At 39.2% G+C, this 19,829-nt stretch overlaps 1 protein-coding gene across 2 annotated transcripts in view; it reads left to right on the top strand.

Annotated features, from left to right (window-relative positions):
• The first annotated feature begins 438 nt into the window (after nt 1-438).
• SMARCA5 (SWI/SNF related, matrix associated, actin dependent regulator of chromatin, subfamily a, member 5) overlaps nt 439-19,829 on the top strand; it is a 34,234-nt gene continuing 14,843 nt past the window's right edge. The window contains exons 1-12 of one of the 2 annotated variants that reach the window (XM_045831142.1): nt 439-666; nt 847-1,065; nt 4,219-4,293; nt 7,944-8,110; nt 10,136-10,236; nt 11,579-11,679; nt 12,431-12,610; nt 13,757-13,912; nt 14,000-14,131; nt 15,582-15,650; nt 17,176-17,285; nt 19,548-19,774. In XM_045831142.1, coding sequence (XP_045687098.1) covers nt 889-1,065; nt 4,219-4,293; nt 7,944-8,110; nt 10,136-10,236; nt 11,579-11,679; nt 12,431-12,610; nt 13,757-13,912; nt 14,000-14,131; nt 15,582-15,650; nt 17,176-17,285; nt 19,548-19,774 — 1,495 coding nt within the window. In that variant the 5' untranslated portion in view covers nt 439-666; nt 847-888. Of the gene's footprint in view, nt 667-799; nt 1,066-4,218; nt 4,294-7,943; nt 8,111-10,135; nt 10,237-11,578; nt 11,680-12,430; nt 12,611-13,756; nt 13,913-13,999; nt 14,132-15,581; nt 15,651-17,175; nt 17,286-19,547; nt 19,775-19,829 lie in introns of both variants that reach the window. The other variant, XM_045831141.1, reaches the window with a different exon arrangement.

The following is a 19,829-nucleotide window of genomic DNA, read 5'->3' as shown; positions in this document are numbered from 1 at the left end:
TCACACAACCAGCACTTCTCTATACACAACAAAACACTGAAACGTCACGTGGGGTAACCATAGTGTCGTCAACGCCGTGGCGTCACGCCGCTAAGTGGAGGCAGAAGAAGTTTAAAGCCTGCACACTCCTCCAACTTTCATTAGGGGACGTCAGACCTGGGCAAGCTCTCGGCGAGTGAAGCCAGCCCGCCAAGGCCAAGAAGACACCGCGGCAGAAGACACTGGGCCGTTAGGATCACGTGTAAGAGTGCGCTCGCGTCAGACCACGATCTGACGCACAAACCTAAGTCACCAGGCTCGCCATCCAGGCCTCACCCAGTCCTGTCCCTAGAGCCCGCTGGGGGGCCCTGAGGGGGCGGGGCCAAGGGTTAAAAAAAAAAAAGCGGAGAGTGCGCAAGCGCAGTCGAAACCCAGTCAATTAGCTAACTATCAATCTCGCGAGGGTTGAAAGTCGGTGGCGTAGGTGGGCGTCCTGGATGCAGGCGAGACCGACGATTACGACCGCAGAAGACTAAGTGGCGAGTCTACAGCATCGCTTCGGTCTTTCTTTGGGTTTCTTTCCCCTTAGCCGCTACTCCCCGCCCTCCTGTAAATAAGCCCGCCTTTCCTGACCTCAGTGACCCGGGTGACCCCGCCCACTCTCGTCGACGTGATTCCCGCGTTGAGGTAAGCCCCGGCCGAACCCGAGCCCCGCGGAAGAGGACGACGGCCACAGGGGGTGGTCGCTGGGCTCGGCTCAGGCCCATCGCGGAGCCCCAGCGCGGGGGGCATTTGGGTGGCCCTATCGTTCCTCCATCAGCCCCTGGCGACGCAGCCACCCAGGCCTAGGCCTCCTCATCCGTGCAGCGCCCGGCCTCCGGCAGCAGCGGGTGACGCAGACGGAACATCATGTCGTCCGCCGCCGAGCCTCCGCCATCCCCGCCTCCCGAGAGCGCGCCCTCCAAGCCCACTGCCTCGGCTGCCAGCAGCGGGAGCAACAGCAGCAACAAAGGCGGCCCCGAGGGCGTCGCGGCCCAGGCGGCCCCCTCCGAGGCCGGCGCGGGCCCCGCGGACTCAGAGATGGAGGTGAGGGTGGCGGGTAGCTCGGGGAGAGGGCGCCGTGGGGAAGAGGGAGCGGGTGCCCTGCCTGCGTGGTGGCGATCGGAGGCAGACCTGTACTTTTCCTTCTGCTCCCCAACTCGGCCTCAGGCCCCTTGGACCCGAAATGATGCTTTGGCCCTTGCGACCTGTGCTGAACCTGCCAGGGCTGACGATGGGTTTCTGGCACCTCACGTTTTTAGGGACTTGCCAAATCTTCGAGCGCTCTTATTAAACAGATGTTCTTGATTACCGAGGCGGAGGGGGTTAGTTTGTTTTTTCACCCCGGACTCCCACAATTCCCTCCCCCGTCTCCGAATCTAGGTTTTAGTCCCACTAAACTTGGGGGAAGGGCGAGGGAGCGTCCCCTTAGGAGTGAGGGGTAGCCGGGAGGGGCGGGGGAAGGCATTTAAAAAGCTGCGCATCCCAGGACTTGGGCCTCCTTTTCTTAATCCTAGTCCTTGCGGGGGCGGTAACAGTTCTGGGTAGGAAACAATGGCGAGAGCTGGATGGCCGGGTGCGCAGTGGGGATGAGCGAGGCGCAGCTGCTCTGGGGAAGGGAATGGTGGCCCCTCCCCGGCCCTGTTCCTTAGGGAGGGAAGCGACCAAGCCGTGGCAGCTGCCTGGGACCCCCGTCTCCTGTGAGGGGGGAATGGAGGGGTGGGTGAATGAATCAGTAGGTCAGGGTCGGTTGGTCGGCTTTCAGTCCAACTCAGTTCCTCTTCGGGGGCCTTGGCCTGCCTTTGCAAATTGGTACGGCTCGCCGCCCAGCCGGCCTCCTGGGTTGGGGTTGGCCCCGGGGCTGGGGAGAGTGCTGGGGCGGGGCGAGCAGATTCCGGAGCGCCAGGCGGGTCTCTTGGGTGAGCTCCAAGGTTTTTCGATGTCTGGGAACAAAGTGCTTCCTTCTTCCAATTTTTATTCTTGGCCTTCGACCGGTTTAGGCTTGAAGCCCAAAGATTTCTGGGATTTTTCCATCCTTGGATAGGCAGAATGAAGGTAATACGGCTCCAAAAATGAACCTTAATGTAGAAATAACACAATAAGAGAACGGTGGTACAATTTACCATTGAAGCATTTGGCGCAGTAGTTTTATTTGGTCACCGTAGGTCTAATTTAGGGTGAAGTAACATTTGCCCGTTTTTGAAAACACTCTTAGTGGTGAGGTAGGTTTTAGTACAAGAGGACACCTGATATTCTGTAGTTTTCAGTGATTGGGGGTTTGTCTCAAAATCCTATCTACTTGTACCCTTTTTTCCTTAAGCTTTTGAATGGTTCTTTTGGACTGATTACCAGGGCTGTTTAATCCGTTTCTTAAGGGTAAGGGAGGTTGAAAATCTGTGACGCTGAAATTGTGTTTAAATGAGCAGTTCTTTGCAAAGTCACGTTCATCGTTTTCATTAGTTTCTCAAAAGGATCTGCCATTCAAATTTTGGAATAATAACAAATGTCACGCTAGAGATCCGATTTAAGTATCAGAAAACAGTAGTTTAAAGCCTAAAGTATTTTGTTCAGTTGCTATTTTCAAGTTAATTGTGAGTACTGATCTGGTAACAAATGCCCTGTGAAGTCCGTGGCATTTTTCTTCACCCCATGAGGAAAGTGGAAGCTGTGGAGGAGCCTGGGTCTGGCTGGAAAACCGTCTTTGATCTGTCTCTCTTCGCTCACTGGCTTTAGATTTTGACTTTTCACGTTACAGTGCGGTTTGGGGGGAGGGTCTTTAAAGTAAAAGTACCTGTAGTCTTTTTAACTGAGTTTAGAAGTCATGGAGGTTTCCAGGTAAAAACTAGGTTTCAGCATACATGTGTAATTGTATGACAATCAGAATCAGTTTCACAGTTGAAAGAAAAATATTTTAATGCCCATTTCTTGTTCAAAAGAAGAATTTTGAGGTAGGCTTTTTCCAAAATCAGAAAATAAATGAAATCTTGCATTCATGATTTTTTCCCCGATAAAGCTGACTTTCCCAGAAGTACTAGCTACTTTCCTGTGTATTCAGTTAATTTTTTCTTTTTGCTTGGTATGGATAGAGCAGGAAGCCATCTGGTTTGTTTGTTTACTTTGTCATCTCCCTGGCAGTGTGGGTGGAGCCTGTGTCCCTGCTCCTGTCTCATTATTGACCAGCCTGATGGGGAGGTGTGCTGTGTGCCCCTGGTCACAGCCCTCGAAGTCCTGGAGCCCAGGTTTCTCTTGAACTATGAAAGCAGTAATGGCTGCTTCTGGAAAGCACATTTTTAAGGGTATATTCGTCTTTTCAAAGTACCATTTTGTGAGGTAGTCTAGGTAGGTGGCTTTGTTATTTTCACTTGTGGAGACCAGATTTGTGATGAGTTTTCACAGGTCCTTAAAGGTTAGTGATGAAGTTAGACTTGAATGTAGTCAGTCACTTGACCGTAATTCTAGTACTATATACTAGCTTCCTCCCCCCAACGTTTTAGTCACAGGCACCTTTATTTATACTGTGTATTAACAAGCACCGTTTGTACATCATTAATGACAATTACACATTTATTTTTTTAACCAGCTGTTCCTTTGAATGGATGATTGGAACTCTGCAGTATAGAAGTTACTGCTGGGTTTGCCTGTGTGTGTATGGTTTGTGGCATTTTTTATGTCTGAGGGAATAAATTTGCAAGAATGGTACATTTATTACCAATTTAGGAATCAGATTGTATTCAACTTAGGCTACACGAAATTTTTTTGGTACTATTCCAGAAGATGGAAATAAGGGTGACTAATAATGCTATTATCCAAGTGTACATTTTGTGGTAGCACAGTAGATACTGTAGTCTTATGCATTCTTATGATTAGAAGGACACATATTTTCTTAACTTTTCATACTATTTTATTTGATTTCATAATTTTTTTATTAGAAACGTTTTCTGAAAGTAATTTTGTTCTAGGATGTTGTCGACAATAATCTTGTTTTATTCTTGCCAGTAGCCATGCAGTTTGCATATTTGGGTTAAATGGGTTGTGCCATTTTGGTATTTCATTTCCTGTCAGGTTAGAATCTAACTGTTAGATGATAGCCATTTAAGTATCTAGGAAGTTTGAGACAGGGATATATTACTTAGAATGTTTTTGGGCAGAAATCAGCCTTAACTGTTCTTGAAAAACCATGATTTTTTTCCCTCCTACCAGGAAGTATTTGATGATGCATCTCCTGGAAAGCAAAAAGAAATCCAAGAACCAGATCCAACCTATGAAGAAAAAATGGTATGTTCTAGGTATATGACTAGAGTCTGTGATGATAACTTTTTATTAGCTGATTGCATGTACCAAACTTCTATGTTTAATTTTTGTAATTGAGGCACAGGTAGCCAGTTGAAATATGTGTAACATGGACTACTATAACATTTGTATTTTATTTGCTTATATAAAGCAAATGTAAAAGTATTACATGAATTCACATAATGTTATGTAAATTATATGGCTTGTGTTAGGAGAATAATATATGCTCCTTGCCTGTAGCATTCAGTATGCTTGGGGTCTTTACACAAGAGAACGTGATGATGTTATGCTGGAATTCTGAAAGACCCAGCTCACAGTTCCTATCTTCTAGGAAACTTTGTTGCATGTGACTTAACCAGTACTTAGAGCTTTAAATTTAAATTCAGATTCAGTAACATGTGCTAATAACCCCACTCTACAACACAGCACAGCACAATGTGCTCCATAAGGGCAGGACACAGTGTCTTAATCTTCCCTCTTTGACACCCAGAACAATATCCGACACGTGGTAGATTTTAACAAAAATATTTTGAAACTTACTTTGTCCTTATCCTTTTACATTTTAAGATCATTAAATATGTTTGAATCTCTTAAATAGCTTCAAAATCAAGTATAAATGATTTATTGCATATTATTTCTAGTATGTTTTATGTATGTGTATACCTCTGTTCTGTCTCCTTCGTTTGCTGTCCAGCTTACTTAAAGAAAAAGAGATACTTGTCAGCTCTACTTTTTTCATTCATTACTTTAACTGTCACAATTTAGATTCTACTGTTAAAACTGTGCTAGTGATTGTCATTGCCAATTCTGTGGCTTAATTTTAGTTATATTCTCCCTGATCTCACTTGACTTTGACCTCATTGATTACTCTTCAAAAATTTTTACTTGCCTTGAGAAACCCTTTTTTATATGATGATATCTTTTGTCCTTCATTAATTTTGAACATTGCTTCTTAGACATTTTGGTCTTTATCATTAGTTTCCATCTGCCATATTTATTTGTAGCCCAGATGCCTCCAACCATCATGTTTTCATTTGCTTCCTAGAGTCCCTTTGGTACCTCTCACTCAATAAGATCCGATCCAAAGCTGACTTCATTCTCTCCCACACATCTTAGTGTCATTCAGTGAATGAAATTTCTCAAGCTGTCCATGATAGTATCTCATAATTTTAATAGTTTTAGAAATTTAATCTCATAAATATAGAGTGGGACAAAAGTAGGTTTATAGCTGTGAGTACATGAAATGAGTTTCTTGTATTACAATTTATTAAATTATTGTATTCCTTTCCTATGAGCAGCTGTAGATCTACTTTTGCCCCACCCTGTATTTCTCATTTTTTCCTCAGCACTATGCGGTATTCTTCTAGAGCATTGCTTCATTGGTTTCTGTACCTCCTTTCTTATGATCTGATCTCTTCTGGGTCTCTTCATATTTTTGCAAGGTGGTGTTTATGACAAATCTGATGATAATTAAAGGTTTTCAGTGTTTTATTTATTATTTTACAGTGCCTTTCATCTTCATGGTGGCCTCACTGCAGATTCTCATTTCTTCTGAGTTTTCAGATCCTCTAATTTTATTTCCTTTTTCAACATCATGATCTTTACTTAACAGTTTTCTTCTAAGCAAGTTCCCATATCATCTGTTAGTTCCTAACCATACATAATTCTTGATAGCCATCCACCTACTCTCTGCATTCTTCATCCCAAGATGCTGCTGAGTACTATCTGAGGACCTGAAGCACTGTATTTTTGGACCATAGGACACACCTAGGTTTTAGAGGAGGAAAGTTTTGAAGCAAAATGGTAAAATATTTAATAACATAAATGATGTAATATTTCACCAATGTAAATGTAAACAGAACTCAACAGCAGCATTAACAACCATTATTCCTCCCAAATTTGGGGGGGGGGGGCGCATCTTATAGTCCAAAAAATAAGGTAATAGTACCTATTGTACCAGAATAAATTTGTGATTTTTTTTACTCTCGTGGGCTTTCAGTATTTATTACTAATAATACCATTTAGCCATTCCAACGCTTTACTACTCTGATTAAGGTTTCTACTCCATTTCTACCAGCACCCTCACTTTCTGTCTCCCTTCATAAAGACTTGCAGGTCTGTCTGAACTTTGTTTCCTCTCTTTCCCAACATGTACGGCCCCTGCTATCCTGTGTCACTTCCTCTTGTCTCAGAGAAAGAAGCTTCTCCAAGGCTGTTGATTTTAGTCTCCCATTTGATTTTACAATTTATTTCATTTAGGTTGCTGATCTTATTCAAATGTTTCTGATTTTTCCTGTTTGTTAGTTTTTCTCCCTTCATCTCTTCTATTTAATACCTCAGGTCATTTTTATTTTAATCAAGTCAGTCTCTCAAGCAACAAGTCTTGTCTTGTTTTCCCCCTTACTCTTTACCACAGTTCTACTGAGAGTTTATTCTGGAAATATTCTGACTTCCTTGTTTTTTTGTAACTGGTTAGTAACCCTACCAATACTTGAGTGAGTAGTGGGAGAGAACTTTGAAATCATCGCGTAGACTCCCTGGTGGGATTTATTCTTACTTCCTTAAGGGAATAGTTCTCAAACTCCACCATGCAGATGGTAATAAAGACCCCTGGGTGTTTTTGATCTAGTGGGTCGTCAGTCACTTTGAAAACAGGCTATCTTGGACATCTAGAGCCATTAAAATATTTTTTAAAGTTTTATTTATTTATTTTTAGAGGGAGAGGGAGAGAAGCATCCATGTGTGAGAGCTACATTGATCAGTTGCCTCTTGCATGCGCTGGGACTGGGACTGAACCCGCAACCCAAGCATGTGCCATAACTGAGAATCGAACCAGTGACCTGCTGCTTCATGGGCAATGCCCAACCCACTGAGCCACACCATTCAGGGCAGTAAAGGTTTTTGAGCATCAAGAGAGATGTGCTAAGATCTAAGAGAAGGGAACCCTCCCCCTTTCTCTGTTGAGATGTCGCCTCTGGTTAAAATTGCAGTGCTACTCACTCGCAACTTCCCTCGCCTTTACTTTGTTTTACCTCTGAGCATTTATCACCCGACAGTCTTACAAAATTTACCTGTTATGTTTATTTTTAATATTGGACACTAATGAAAACTTCAGTAAGAGACAAAATGCCTTTCGGTTTTTATATTGGTGTGATATTTTTTTAATTTTTACTTTCTTTTGAAAAATAGATAGTTTTCACATCACAGTGGTATTTGGACACCTGGCATTTGCTTTGCTAGGTAAAACTGACACTTTAAACTTTCATAGGCAGAGATGTAAATTTGTAATTTAGTAAGTTTTAGCACATATACGCAGTCATTTAACCATCACCAAAATTATGTGAAACAGTTTCATCATCACAAAAAAGTTTGCTCCTGCCCTCCTGTTGCTACTTCAGATCTGCCTTCTATCGTTGGTTAGAATTTCATACAAGTAGAATCATGCAGTGTGTATACATAGCCTTTTGCGATTGGCTTCTTTTATGTAGCCTAAAGCTTCTGAAACTCACCTGTGTTGTTGCATGTGTCAGTAGTTTGTTCCTTGTTATTGCTGTGTTCGTTTTATTGGAGGGATGTTGAAGCCTTGATTTCTGAAGTAATATTTCTGATAAAATGTGTCTTAAAATTTTTTGCAGCAAACTGACCGAGCAAATAGATTTGAGTATTTATTAAAGCAGACAGAGCTGTTTGCACATTTCATTCAGCCGGCTGCTCAGAAGACTCCAACCTCACCTTTGAAGATGAAACCAGGGCGCCCACGAATAAAGAAGGATGAGAAACAGAACTTGCTGTCAGTTGGCGAGTGAGTAGTAGTTTATGCATTTTATTTGAAAAATTGCTTTAGTTCTGTTATTTACTTGGCCTCAGTTGGTTTGAGCAGAATGTAGTTCTCCGTGCATAAATAAATAAAATACCTATAATGCCTTCTTTATTATAGCAATATACAGTTTGTGGATTACAACAAGTATACCAAGCAGGGAATTCAAATGTCATGCCATTCCTTGGCAGGAAACAAATGCAGAGGTTAAGTGCTCTTTTTTAACATCACATGGAAATAATAATCCACGTTTGAATTTAGGTCATACTTGTTGTGTGCTGTGGTCTCTCCCAAACCACATACCTGTATCAAGGATATTACTCTTTAGTCTTTGCTGGTCTGTGGCATGGTGTAATGATTTATGCCACAACAATTTGTTTAAAATTGTGTTACATACTTAGTTGTCTTTATATAAATTGATGTGTGAAGTTGTATGCCACCCCTAGGAGGTTGTTCAAAATGTGTAAAATAACTCTAACATATTAAACTTATAAATTATTTTACAATTTTTGAGCTAGTTGGTAACTTAAGATGTTTAATTTGTCACAATTAATAGATTTAGGGCAGTCTTACCTTCCTGAATGACCATGTGAAAAACGAAGTGTGATAAGCAATGAAAATTCTCAAGTTTATGTAAAAGGAAATTACAAACTGGTGTCAACCATCTTAAATTTACTACACAATTTACAGAAACATGAGAAGTATCATCTGTGTCTTGAAGGAATTATCAAAAACATAAACATAAGACCTCATTTTATTTGTGTTTTCCCTCATCCCATATGTCTTACTCCTTACCCATTGTCTGGGTGGGGAACCCGAAGAAACCGGTGTCATCTTTGGGCGGAGAGGCCCCTTGTAGCACCGGCCTCCCTCACGACATGAGTGTTCTAGGAGCCTTAGCTGGTAGTGAGTTTTTTCTCAAGACTCTTTCAGCATGTTTGCCCATTTCATGGTGGGTGAGTTAGGAGCACATCTGCCCACACTACGCTGAGTGTTCAGCAGTTTTTAACCCAAAAAATGGTATTTGCCCCACCCCTCTAGTCACCGGATTTTGCCCAGAACAACTTTGTTACCCTGGGTGAAAAAAGTCCTGAAAGGAATGTTTTGCCAACACAGAAGAGGTGAAACAAAACAGCAGAAGCACTAAAAGGCATCAAAATCGATGAGTTCAAAAACTGTTTTGAACAGTGGGGAAAAAAATCTCGATAAGTGTATTGTATCAAATGGAGAGTACTTTGAAGGTGACTGAAGTTTAAACATGTAAGAAAAAATACACAGTTCTAAAATAAATTCTGGGATTTTTGCCTCCCACCTCCCTGCCCCGGTATATAACTGGAGCGCTATTATTTAACACCTTCAAAACTTCATGAGAAGACTTTGTACTTTGGATGTATTTACATTGTTTCAGACTTAAGAAAATGTTTGTTGATTGTATAAAGCTATAAAATTGGATGCTTCAGGATCGGGGAATAAGTAGTTTTACTAATCTAGGATTAAGAAATCTGGCAGTACAACTTAAGAAAATTAGTTTTTGAAGGGATGTATGTGACCCTCTAGGGATGTCAAATCTGGGATTGTGTATTTAAAAAGTTGAGTAATTCTGATGAATTGCTGATTAAGAATCATTGTTTAAGCTCCTAAGTGTCTGTTCTGAATATTCTTCAGCTTTTGGGTTAGAATTATAGTTTTTAAAATGTGATTTATGGGATAGTATCTTTTCTGGCAAAAATACTTAAAAAGATAACTTGGAAATACAAATTATGAGGCTTTACTGGCTGCATATTTCCTTAAAAGTAAAGAGTTCTCTGTTTTGGAAAAGCATGTAAAACATTGCAGGTTTAAATTTATTCTATATTTCTGTGGTTCACTTTCTTAATCTTAACTTAGATGCCTGTTAAAAAATTACTATGTGGGGTCTTGGTCAGTCAACCTGTCAACGTTGGTATAGTAATAGCTAGTTAAAATTAAAGCCAAAACTCATATCACTTGATTTTATTTTAAATTTGACAGCTACCGACACCGTAGAACAGAGCAAGAGGAGGATGAAGAACTATTAACAGAAAGCTCCAAAGCAACCAATGTTTGTACTCGATTTGAAGACTCTCCTTCATGTATGTTATACATATTTAATTACTTGATTTTTTAGACCATTTCCCTTTTGAGACAGCCTTTGGTTAATGTTTTGGGTTTTTCTTGGCTATAATTTATTAAGGGAGTTTTTAGTAATCTTTTGAAATTTGTCGATTGTGAAATACACCACATTTTTGACAGAAATGACAGTGTGTTAGTGATAGTGGTAGTGGTGCTGCATTTCAAAGGGGGGACATAAAACGCCATTGTGTTTATTCTTGTCTGCATGAACAGTACAATTTGAAATAATTTTACCTTATATTTGTCTGAGGTAAGAAAAGTCACGTGTAAAGGTGCTTGATGAAGACTTCTCTTATACATCTTATGATTTTGTATTGATTTGTTTAAAAATGTTTTCTGAAATTTGTTACTAGTGGTTTTGTCCGAAAGAAAACGTGGCTAATCAGGTTTGTTTTGCCTGTATTATATAATCTTGATTTGTCCAGCGGCACAGAAACTTCCATTTGTCTTTACTGAAGCCTGGCATGTTTCCCACCTTCGTCTCTCACCTGATGACCAGTTTGTGTGATCATAGTACTTGTGAGCAAAAAAATATATATGTGTACACACATACATAAAAATAAATGTCAATACAGGACATACTATTTGGATTTGTTTTTTAATTGCTGTTAACGTGAATTCTTAGCAAATTAAACTTAGTCAAGACCAGGATCTGGTTAGAAAAAGTGTATCTTCACTTTTTGGAAGGGGGGGGGAGGGACTGTGGAGTACTCAGTTTCCATTTTTGGGCTATTTCTTTCTCACATTCCTACATTGTAACTGGCTTTCCCACCATTGGTTAGGTTTTCACCCTAAAGAAGTGTTTTTCAGAAGAAGATGGAATACCAAAGTACTAATTTAAAAAATAAAATCAAGTGATTGTGATGTATATACTTGATAATTGTTGGGGGTGGGGTGGGGCGATATGTAGTAAACCCTGAAGGAGATACAAAAGTTTCAGAGAACCTCTGTTTGGGTCAGGAACATTTGTGATGACATTAAAAAGGAAATAGCGTCCAGAGTCTCCAGGACCAGTACCTGGGAAGAGAGGAACTGAGCTCCTGTGGGTGTGGTGGGTTTCTGTCTACAGTCATGTTGCCTGCACGCGATTATCATCTTTCATATTCATCTGTTCCTACCACAGCAGCTACCTTTAGGGGCTTGCCATATTGGAACTTGCAAATTTCCCATTCTAAAACCTAGTAAAGAAAGTCAGTTAGCCCATGTAGGCCCAAGTCAAACTCTGAGTATCAGATGCAAGGTATTGGCTACTTATATTTTTTGTCTTTAAAATGTGCATTGTGTTTTTTCTTTTGTTCTTAGATGTAAAGTGGGGTAAACTAAGAGATTATCAAGTTCGAGGATTAAACTGGCTCATTTCTTTGTATGAGAATGGCATCAATGGCATCCTTGCAGATGAAATGGTATGTGGTCAGTAGTTTTTAAGAAGGTCATACTTTGTCATGTAAATATTTTATGCCATTAAATTTGTAAAAGTGAAGACTGTATAACCTAGCTTTGTTGATTACAATCTAGAACTGGTAGCAAACTAATTTCCTCTCAGACTGATAGAAGCAGCTTGCTTTAAGTGTGTAAGTGGAATCTGTAACTCAATTATGAGGAGTTTATCTATGAAAGTAATGTAGTTTTAAAAATACATTTTGAGAAACATACTTTTGGTTGACTTGTAACATAATGATTTGTTTATTTCTCCTCACTTCTATAAAAAAACAGGTGAGGTCATTTAGTGTTTAATTTATTATGAATAAATATTTTTCCCAGGGTGGAGGTTTGTACAGTTCTGTCTCATAAAACATTTTCTCTTCCTGTTTACTTGTTATGTAGTGAATGTTTAAAAACATTTTCATATACTAGGAGTGCTGAAAGTTAATTGCTTGGAGATAGGATGGAATCAAAAGAAATGGATTTCAGTTCCAGCTGTGCTAGGTGACCTTGGAAAAGTTACTTAAAATTCTGGCCTTATTGGGATGGTAAGATAGTACCTCCTCCATAGACTTACCAAGATTAAATGACATAATACTCATAAACTTGACATGTACCAAATTTTGCCATTTATTATCTATTAAAAACAACTTTTAAATGTATATGTCAGGAAGTATAAATATGTGTCTGTTTTGTTTTTAATTACTTTGTGGTTATTCTGAAATCTTTCAGGGCCTGGGAAAGACTCTTCAAACAATTTCTCTTCTTGGGTACATGAAACACTATAGAAACATTCCTGGCCCTCATATGGTTTTGGTTCCTAAGTCTACATTACACAACTGGATGAGTGAATTCAAGAGATGGGTACCAACACTTAGGTCTGTTTGTTTGATAGGAGATAAAGAACAAAGAGTAAGTTTCTAACATTTTGGATATTAAAAGAATTTGAATGTAGTTTGGCAGAGGGGGACAGCTGGAGGAGGCATAAAAGACCTGGGGTCCAGAAATAAACATGGTCTTCACAGGTAGTAGTAGTTTGCAAGTGTGGTATTGTCTTGGTGGTTAAGAATCATACTGGGGAAAAGGAGCTGCAGACTCTAGAGAGCTATACGAATTTAGTTTATTTCTCCTGCTTTTGGGAGTAGGTGTTTAAGATCAAAGTCTGTCTCGTTCTAGCAGCGTTTTTTTGTTTTGTTTTGTTTTTAAAAGACGACGAGTGAAGTGGTTGAAAATTTAAGGAGCCAGATTTTTAGATTGATGCTTATAATGGTACTAGTCATAAAACCGTTTTGAAAGGTAGTCTAAGTCAATTGCAGTAATTTGGTGAGTTGGTATGATAGCTATGGAAGTAAGTTAAAATGTGGAACCATTGACACATCCTTTTAGAAGATGAAATGGAAATAATACTATTAAAAATATAAAGCTCATTTTAAAAACGAACTCAAGCTGTATTTAAAGATTATGTACTGAATTGTTTTTTCCTATCATTCAGCTATCAGTGATGATTATAAATTTTTCTCTCCCTTTATAGATGCTTTGAGTATTTCAGGTTACCAATTTGGTTTTTGTGTTTTAGAGCCCAGTTGTTTAGCCATTGTTGCTTCACTTTCCTCTCTTGTAAAATGAGAATAGTAATAGCAGTGTCTCAGTACATGCATAAATACGGTATTAAATGCTTACTGCAGACTGTCCTTCAGTCCAGTCCACTGTACGTCAGAACTGCAGAGCCGCCCCACTCCCTTGCCTGAACCTGTCTCCTAAGAATTTCAGGACCTAGTGGAATCGAAGAAAGAAACCACTTTAAGAGTCTGTTGAATTTTGTCAATTATTTTTTACTAAATGGCTCCAACACTTAAATGGTTAATGAAGTTAACTTTAGTGATAAGAAGCTGGTTCTAGATGCTTGCATAATATAGGTAACTCTAGCCCTTTTTAATATTCTCACACCTTTTATTTATTAGATTACTTGTCATCCACAAATTTAGTGTATAGTTTATGTCTGCATGAGGGGGGTGTGTGTGTGTGTGTAATTTTTTTTTATTTTGTCTTGCTACACAGGCTGCTTTTGTCAGAGATGTTTTATTACCAGGAGAATGGGATGTATGTGTAACATCCTATGAAATGCTTATTAAAGAGAAGTCTGTTTTCAAAAAATTCAATTGGAGGTACTTAGTTATAGATGAAGCTCACAGGATCAAAAATGAAAAATCTAAGGTAATTTGACACTTAGATGTGAAAATTATTTGTGCTGTTATGTGATCAGTATGTAGAGTATCATAATGATGACTTTGGTTCTTTCAGCTGTCAGAAATAGTGAGGGAATTCAAGACTACAAATCGACTATTACTGACTGGGACACCCCTTCAAAACAACTTGCACGAGCTCTGGTCACTTCTTAATTTTTTGTTACCAGATGTTTTTAATTCAGCTGATGTAAGTATTTCTGATTGTTCTCATTTAAAATCATGGTATTTTTGTTTAAATGCTATACACTTTCTTGTAATAGAATTGGCCTGCTTTTCAGCGCTGCTTGAGAAAATCATTAATTTTTTGTGTTTTTACAAAGTTGGCCTGGTGTAACCTAATACGCTTTTTATGCATCCTGAAAATTTACTTTTGTGCCTTTTATTTTAAATTTCATTTTATGTCATTGTTTTCTCTCTTTGCAATGTCATGCATTTGTGTTCCCAACGGGTGATCATGTTGACCTGACTTTGTTTCAGTGGTTGTGGGTGGGCTGCTTGTGTTCTTAAGGTGCTGCTCCGGGATTTTCCCAAGTGAATTTTCGGCCTCTACTTGCCTGTGTGTTAGCTCCCAAAGGTGGGATCTAAAATTCCCAAAGACAGCCTTCAAATTTGGTGAAATCTGCCTAGCCATTGTTTTGTGTGTTCTAACAAACGTAGAACCTGACCATTGCCTTTATAGATTATTTGCAGTGAAATGGTTAATTAGCTATTTGAACAGTTGGTTGTTCCTACGAATATAATATTTATGCCAAGAGTTTATGCTGTTAGTAATTTCAGATTTTTGCCTGACCAGAGTTCATTTTGAACCTTTTTTTCCCCATGCCTGGAGGGAAGGAGAGAGAGGGAATCTTTGAAAAGTTCTACATTAGTACGTTTATTCAAATAAGTTCTTAGGTGTTAATTTTGGGTTGGTATGTTAAGGAACATTTTAAAAGAACAGAGAAATTTGTGTTTTTCAAAGACATTTTCAGTCTCAAAAAGTTTCTTTAGTCGGGCACGTGCACACTTTTGTCTGAGGTGATTTCTTTTTTCTTACTGTATTGACAATGAATCATTTCTGTTAAAGATTTTTTTTTAGTTAATACAGTGAATTTTAAGATTCTGTTTACTAACTTAGAAAATACATATATAGTAAATATACTGAAGAGATAAGGAAAACTAACTTGTTTAAATCCTACCCAAACACTAATGAAATGTTAGTAATCTTAATTTCACTTTTAGTAGATTTAATTGAAATTGACGTTCTGGAAACCTTGTATTTGAGTAACCTGAGCTGTCTTAGAAAACAAACTGTAAAGTGCTTCTAATTTTGAATCTTTTTCTGGAACTGAGGAAGGATATTTTTCAAGAATATTAATTTTCTAGTTATCTCTATAAAACTTGCTTTCTATTTTCACTGAAAATTATCATCTTGATGTGTTTTAGAAAAATGTTGGGAAGTGATATGATTCTCAAATGAGTTATAAAGTTAATTGTTAATGACAATATACATATGAAAAGGATTGAACTGAATGATTTTTGTGGTTTACAACTCAAGTATCAAACAGTTCTAGAACTCATTGTTATAGCTAGCATGACAGGATATTTGCAGTTAATAATATCTCTGATCTTAGGGTATTTTTTATTTGTTCATCTAGGACTTTGATTCCTGGTTTGATACAAACAATTGCCTTGGGGATCAGAAGCTGGTTGAGAGGCTTCATATGGTGAGTGTCTACAGGAGATTAAAGCAGGTTTCCAGTGGGGGTAATGGTAGAGATTTAAACTAGTGGATTGTACTCCCGTTAACAAAGGAGCATAGTGGCTTCAGAATCAGGTCTGCTTGAATCCTGCCACTTAACTGATCTTAGTAACAGGGGTGAGGAGTGGTGCATGGGGGTTTTAGTGTTAGAGCCTGGCAAGCAGTCCTGGATTAATGACAGGAAAAGGTAGTCCCTTAGGGTTAAGAAAAAGTAAGTGGGGGGAAAGAAGAGCTGCATAAGGATTAACATAGGCAAGCTTCCAAAGGTTAGTTCCATTTACATTCTTTAGAAGAATCAAACAGGTCCCATTCTGAAAGGCTAAAGCTCCATCTGTTCTATTTTATTGTTACTATTTTAGAGAGAGGGGAAGGGAAGGAGAAAGAGAGGGAGAGAAACATCAATGAGATACATTGATCGGTTGCCTCCCTCACGTACCCAACCAGGGCCGGCCAGCCTGCAACCCAGGCATGTGCCCTGAATGGGAATCTAACCAGTGACGATTCACTTTGTGGGACGATGTCCAACCCACTGAACCACACTGGTCAGGGCTCTATCTGTTTTTAAATCCAGTGACTATGTGTGAGCAACTCCTAACAGTGCATTGTGAGCAGAGTTGGTATCTTTTGCTGTGAATTATAGCTTTGGTGTTCCTGTGAAGATTTGTAAGTGAAAGTTGGTAGATAGAGGAATTTCTCTAGACCCCCAGATTAAGAAATCCTGGCCAGCGGGATAAAGCCAGACCTTGTAAGCAAGGCATAAGGCCTTTCATGACCTAACTGGAGTTCTCAACTACTGACACTTAGGTCTGGATAATTCTTTCAGGAGGGGGAAGGTGGTTGCCCTGTTTAGCAGTGCCCTGGCACTTGTACAGTAGATGCCTGTGACAAGCCCCAATGTGGGATAGCCAAAAATGTCCATAATTACAGATGTTACAGGGGCATAGTCCCCCTCCCATGATCTGACCTTTCTAACGTTTTTCCAACTTGTATTTCACTTCTTTATAAAATATTTTCTTTAAATTCCAGTTGACATTCAGTATTATATTAGTTTCATATGTACAGCGTAACTGTTAGTTAGGCCCTTATAAATTAATAGTGTGAGTTATATGCCCTTGTATTACCCTTCAGGAACTCACTAATAAGAGGGGAGAGGGGAGGGAATTTCAGGGGAGAATGAGAAGGGTTTACAGGAACAAGTATAAAGGACACATGGACAAAACTGGGGGGTGGGTAGAAATGGGAGGGAGGTGGGGAGGGATGGGTGGGTGGGCTGGAATGGGAGTAAAGGACAGAAGAATGTACTTGAACAATGATTAAAGTAAAATTTAAAAAAATTATTGTATATATGAAAGGAGAAGTCCTAAAACTAACATATTTAAGCAGATAAATTTCTTTCCTATATGATTAATAGGTAATTTTGAGATCCTGAAATTAACTAAAGTTACAGATAAGGTCATCTCCTTTTTTTTGTTGTTTGTTTTACTCTTAAGGTTTTGCGTCCATTCCTCCTTCGTCGAATTAAGGCTGATGTTGAAAAGAGTTTACCTCCAAAGAAGGAAGTAAAAATCTATGTGGGTCTCAGCAAAATGCAGAGGGAATGGTATGTAATAATCACTATTGATTCTTTACTAATTTTCATTTGTATACTTTCCTAATTTGTAACTTCCAGGAATTTCTGTTTGCTGAATTGAACTCTGCCTGAAGAGTTTTCTGGTCATACAACATAGGGCTTGCCGGTCAAATGTACGGAACTATTAGATGATAGAATCAGGATGACAGGTTTAGGAATCTGACGGTTGAACTTGATATTTATTGGGATACAATAGACAGCCCTCTGCTTGAGCTTTTCAAAAAGGAAGCTGCACAGATGTGAGACATACGTACGGTTAACTTGGTAGGTCATAAATGTTGGATTGTATGGATTACTGATAGTCTGATGAAGTTACAGATTATTTGTACAAACAGAAAAATTCAGTGCCTTATTTTATTCCGCAAAACTACATTTACTTAATTAATAGAAAAGATTCCATTCCTGGCCCTGGCTGGTGCAGCTCAGTGCATTGAGCCACGGATCTATGAACCAAGGGGTTGCCAGTTTGATTCCCAGTCAGGGCACGTGAGAGGTAACCACACACTGATGTTTCTCTCCCTCTCTTTCTCCTTCCCTTTCCCTCTCTCTAAAAATAAATAAATAAAATCTTTAAACAAAAGATTCCATTCCATGTTGATGTCTTATTTTAGGCAGGATAAAATGTCTTTTTGCAAATGGTGATGATACATGGTAGCTATGTTTAAATACCTACATAGGACAAATTTAAAATACTTGAAAACCCTTGTATGTTTCTTCCTTTCCTTGCCTAAGTTTTATGGGTATATGAAATTCGAAGTGCTAGAAACCTCTGACTTAGTATTAATTTTTAGTCATTTATTTTGTGGTAGCTCAACATGAATCAACAATGTGAAGTAGATGCAGAGATGCTGTAACGGTGGCGCATATTAATATAAGTATAGTGTTCAAAGTCAGGAAATACATAGCTACCCTGTTCTTTGCTGGTTATACCATATCTCAAGTATATTCAGTTCTGTCCTTAATACTGATAGGAATTTACACAAGGGGCTGGATTCGTTGGGAAACATACTGAAAGGCTGTAATTTATTTTTTATAATATGAATACTTTATTGTCTGTTTATATGTTTTAAGATTTTATTTTTTGGAGAGAGGAGGTGGGGGAGGGGAGAGATCCCCGAGAAACACTGATGTGCGAGAGAAGCATCAGTGGGTTAGACGCCTCTCACACACCCCAGACAGGGACGTGGCCCGCCACTCAAGCATGTGCCCTGACCGAGCACAGAACCTGCAACCTTTGGCTTCACAGGCCAGCGCTCGCCCCACTGAGCCACACCAGCCAGGGGATGAAAGGCTATAATCTAAAGAAATGGGTGTGTTATTTGGGAAAGAACCATCATAGAAGGCAGACCATCTTAAATGTTCTTAAAACTTGAAAGGTTTTTACAGGGTAGCAAAGATACTAGACTGATCTTGTATGGCTCTAAAATACAGAACTTAAACGAGTCAGTGCTTAAGGAAGACATCTTTTTTTAGTTAAACATACTGGTAAACTTTACAATAGAATTGTAATTGTGATTGGAAGGACCACCTTTAAATATTTTGTGTCCCATAAGTGGAGTTGTTAAGCATAGGTTGTGTAGATTATTTAAGATTTTATTCAGAGGTTTCAAGGTTCTGAAACTTTGGTGTTGAGGCAGATTGTTCTTTTTTGCAGGGAATGTCTAAATTCCTAGTGTATAGTCAAGACTTTCTACCATCTGGCCTATGGCTGGAGCTTCATTGCCCTATCCCATATACTTCTATTTATACTTAAGTCATGTTGTATTTATCTTACACTTATCATTACATTTTACCTCTCCTGATTCTTCTTCCTCAGATTAGTGTTCTTACCCAAAGCCTATACTAGCTACAATGAATAGTAAATAGTGACACACTCCTGCTGGAACAGACTACAAAACAAAATTATGTTTAAAACATACAAATTATATTTAATAATTTTTTAAAAATGTAGTATCATGCTGTTTTAATTTATCCCAAGGTAAGTGTATACTGTGTTGGTCCTCAAGGTCTAAAGCATAAGTGTGAACATTAGAACATTGAGGGCAATAAAGAAAAACAGCAGGAAAAAGAAAGAGATTATGTATGGTAAATGCCTAACCACACCTTAGAAGTCGATGGGTTGTTTATACAGGTGTTTTGGGGTTGAGATGGGGAAGGGGATGGAGTGTGTAAGGTGACAGGGACTGAGGAGAGAACATTTGAGACCTTTTAAGATACTTGTCTTCTCAACAGGTATACTCGGATATTAATGAAGGATATAGACATACTCAACTCCGCAGGGAAGATGGACAAAATGAGGTTACTGAACATCCTGATGCAGCTAAGGAAGTGCTGTAATCATCCCTATCTCTTCGACGGAGCTGAGCCCGGCCCACCTTACACAACAGACATGCACCTAGTGACCAACAGTGGCAAGATGGTGGTGTTAGACAAGCTGCTTCCTAAGTTAAAAGAGCAAGGTATCTATATTACTGGTATCAAATTAAGTAATGATAACTTTTTTAAAGTTCTGAC

The sequence above is a fragment of the Phyllostomus hastatus genome, unplaced genomic scaffold (assembly GCF_019186645.2).
Source record: "Phyllostomus hastatus isolate PE091 unplaced genomic scaffold, TTU_PhHast_1.1 phas_contig_159, whole genome shotgun sequence".
In the NCBI taxonomy this organism is placed as follows: Eukaryota; Metazoa; Chordata; class Mammalia; order Chiroptera; family Phyllostomidae; genus Phyllostomus; species Phyllostomus hastatus.
Note: the sequence above shows the minus strand (reverse complement) of the source record. Positions and strands in the feature narration are given on the sequence as shown.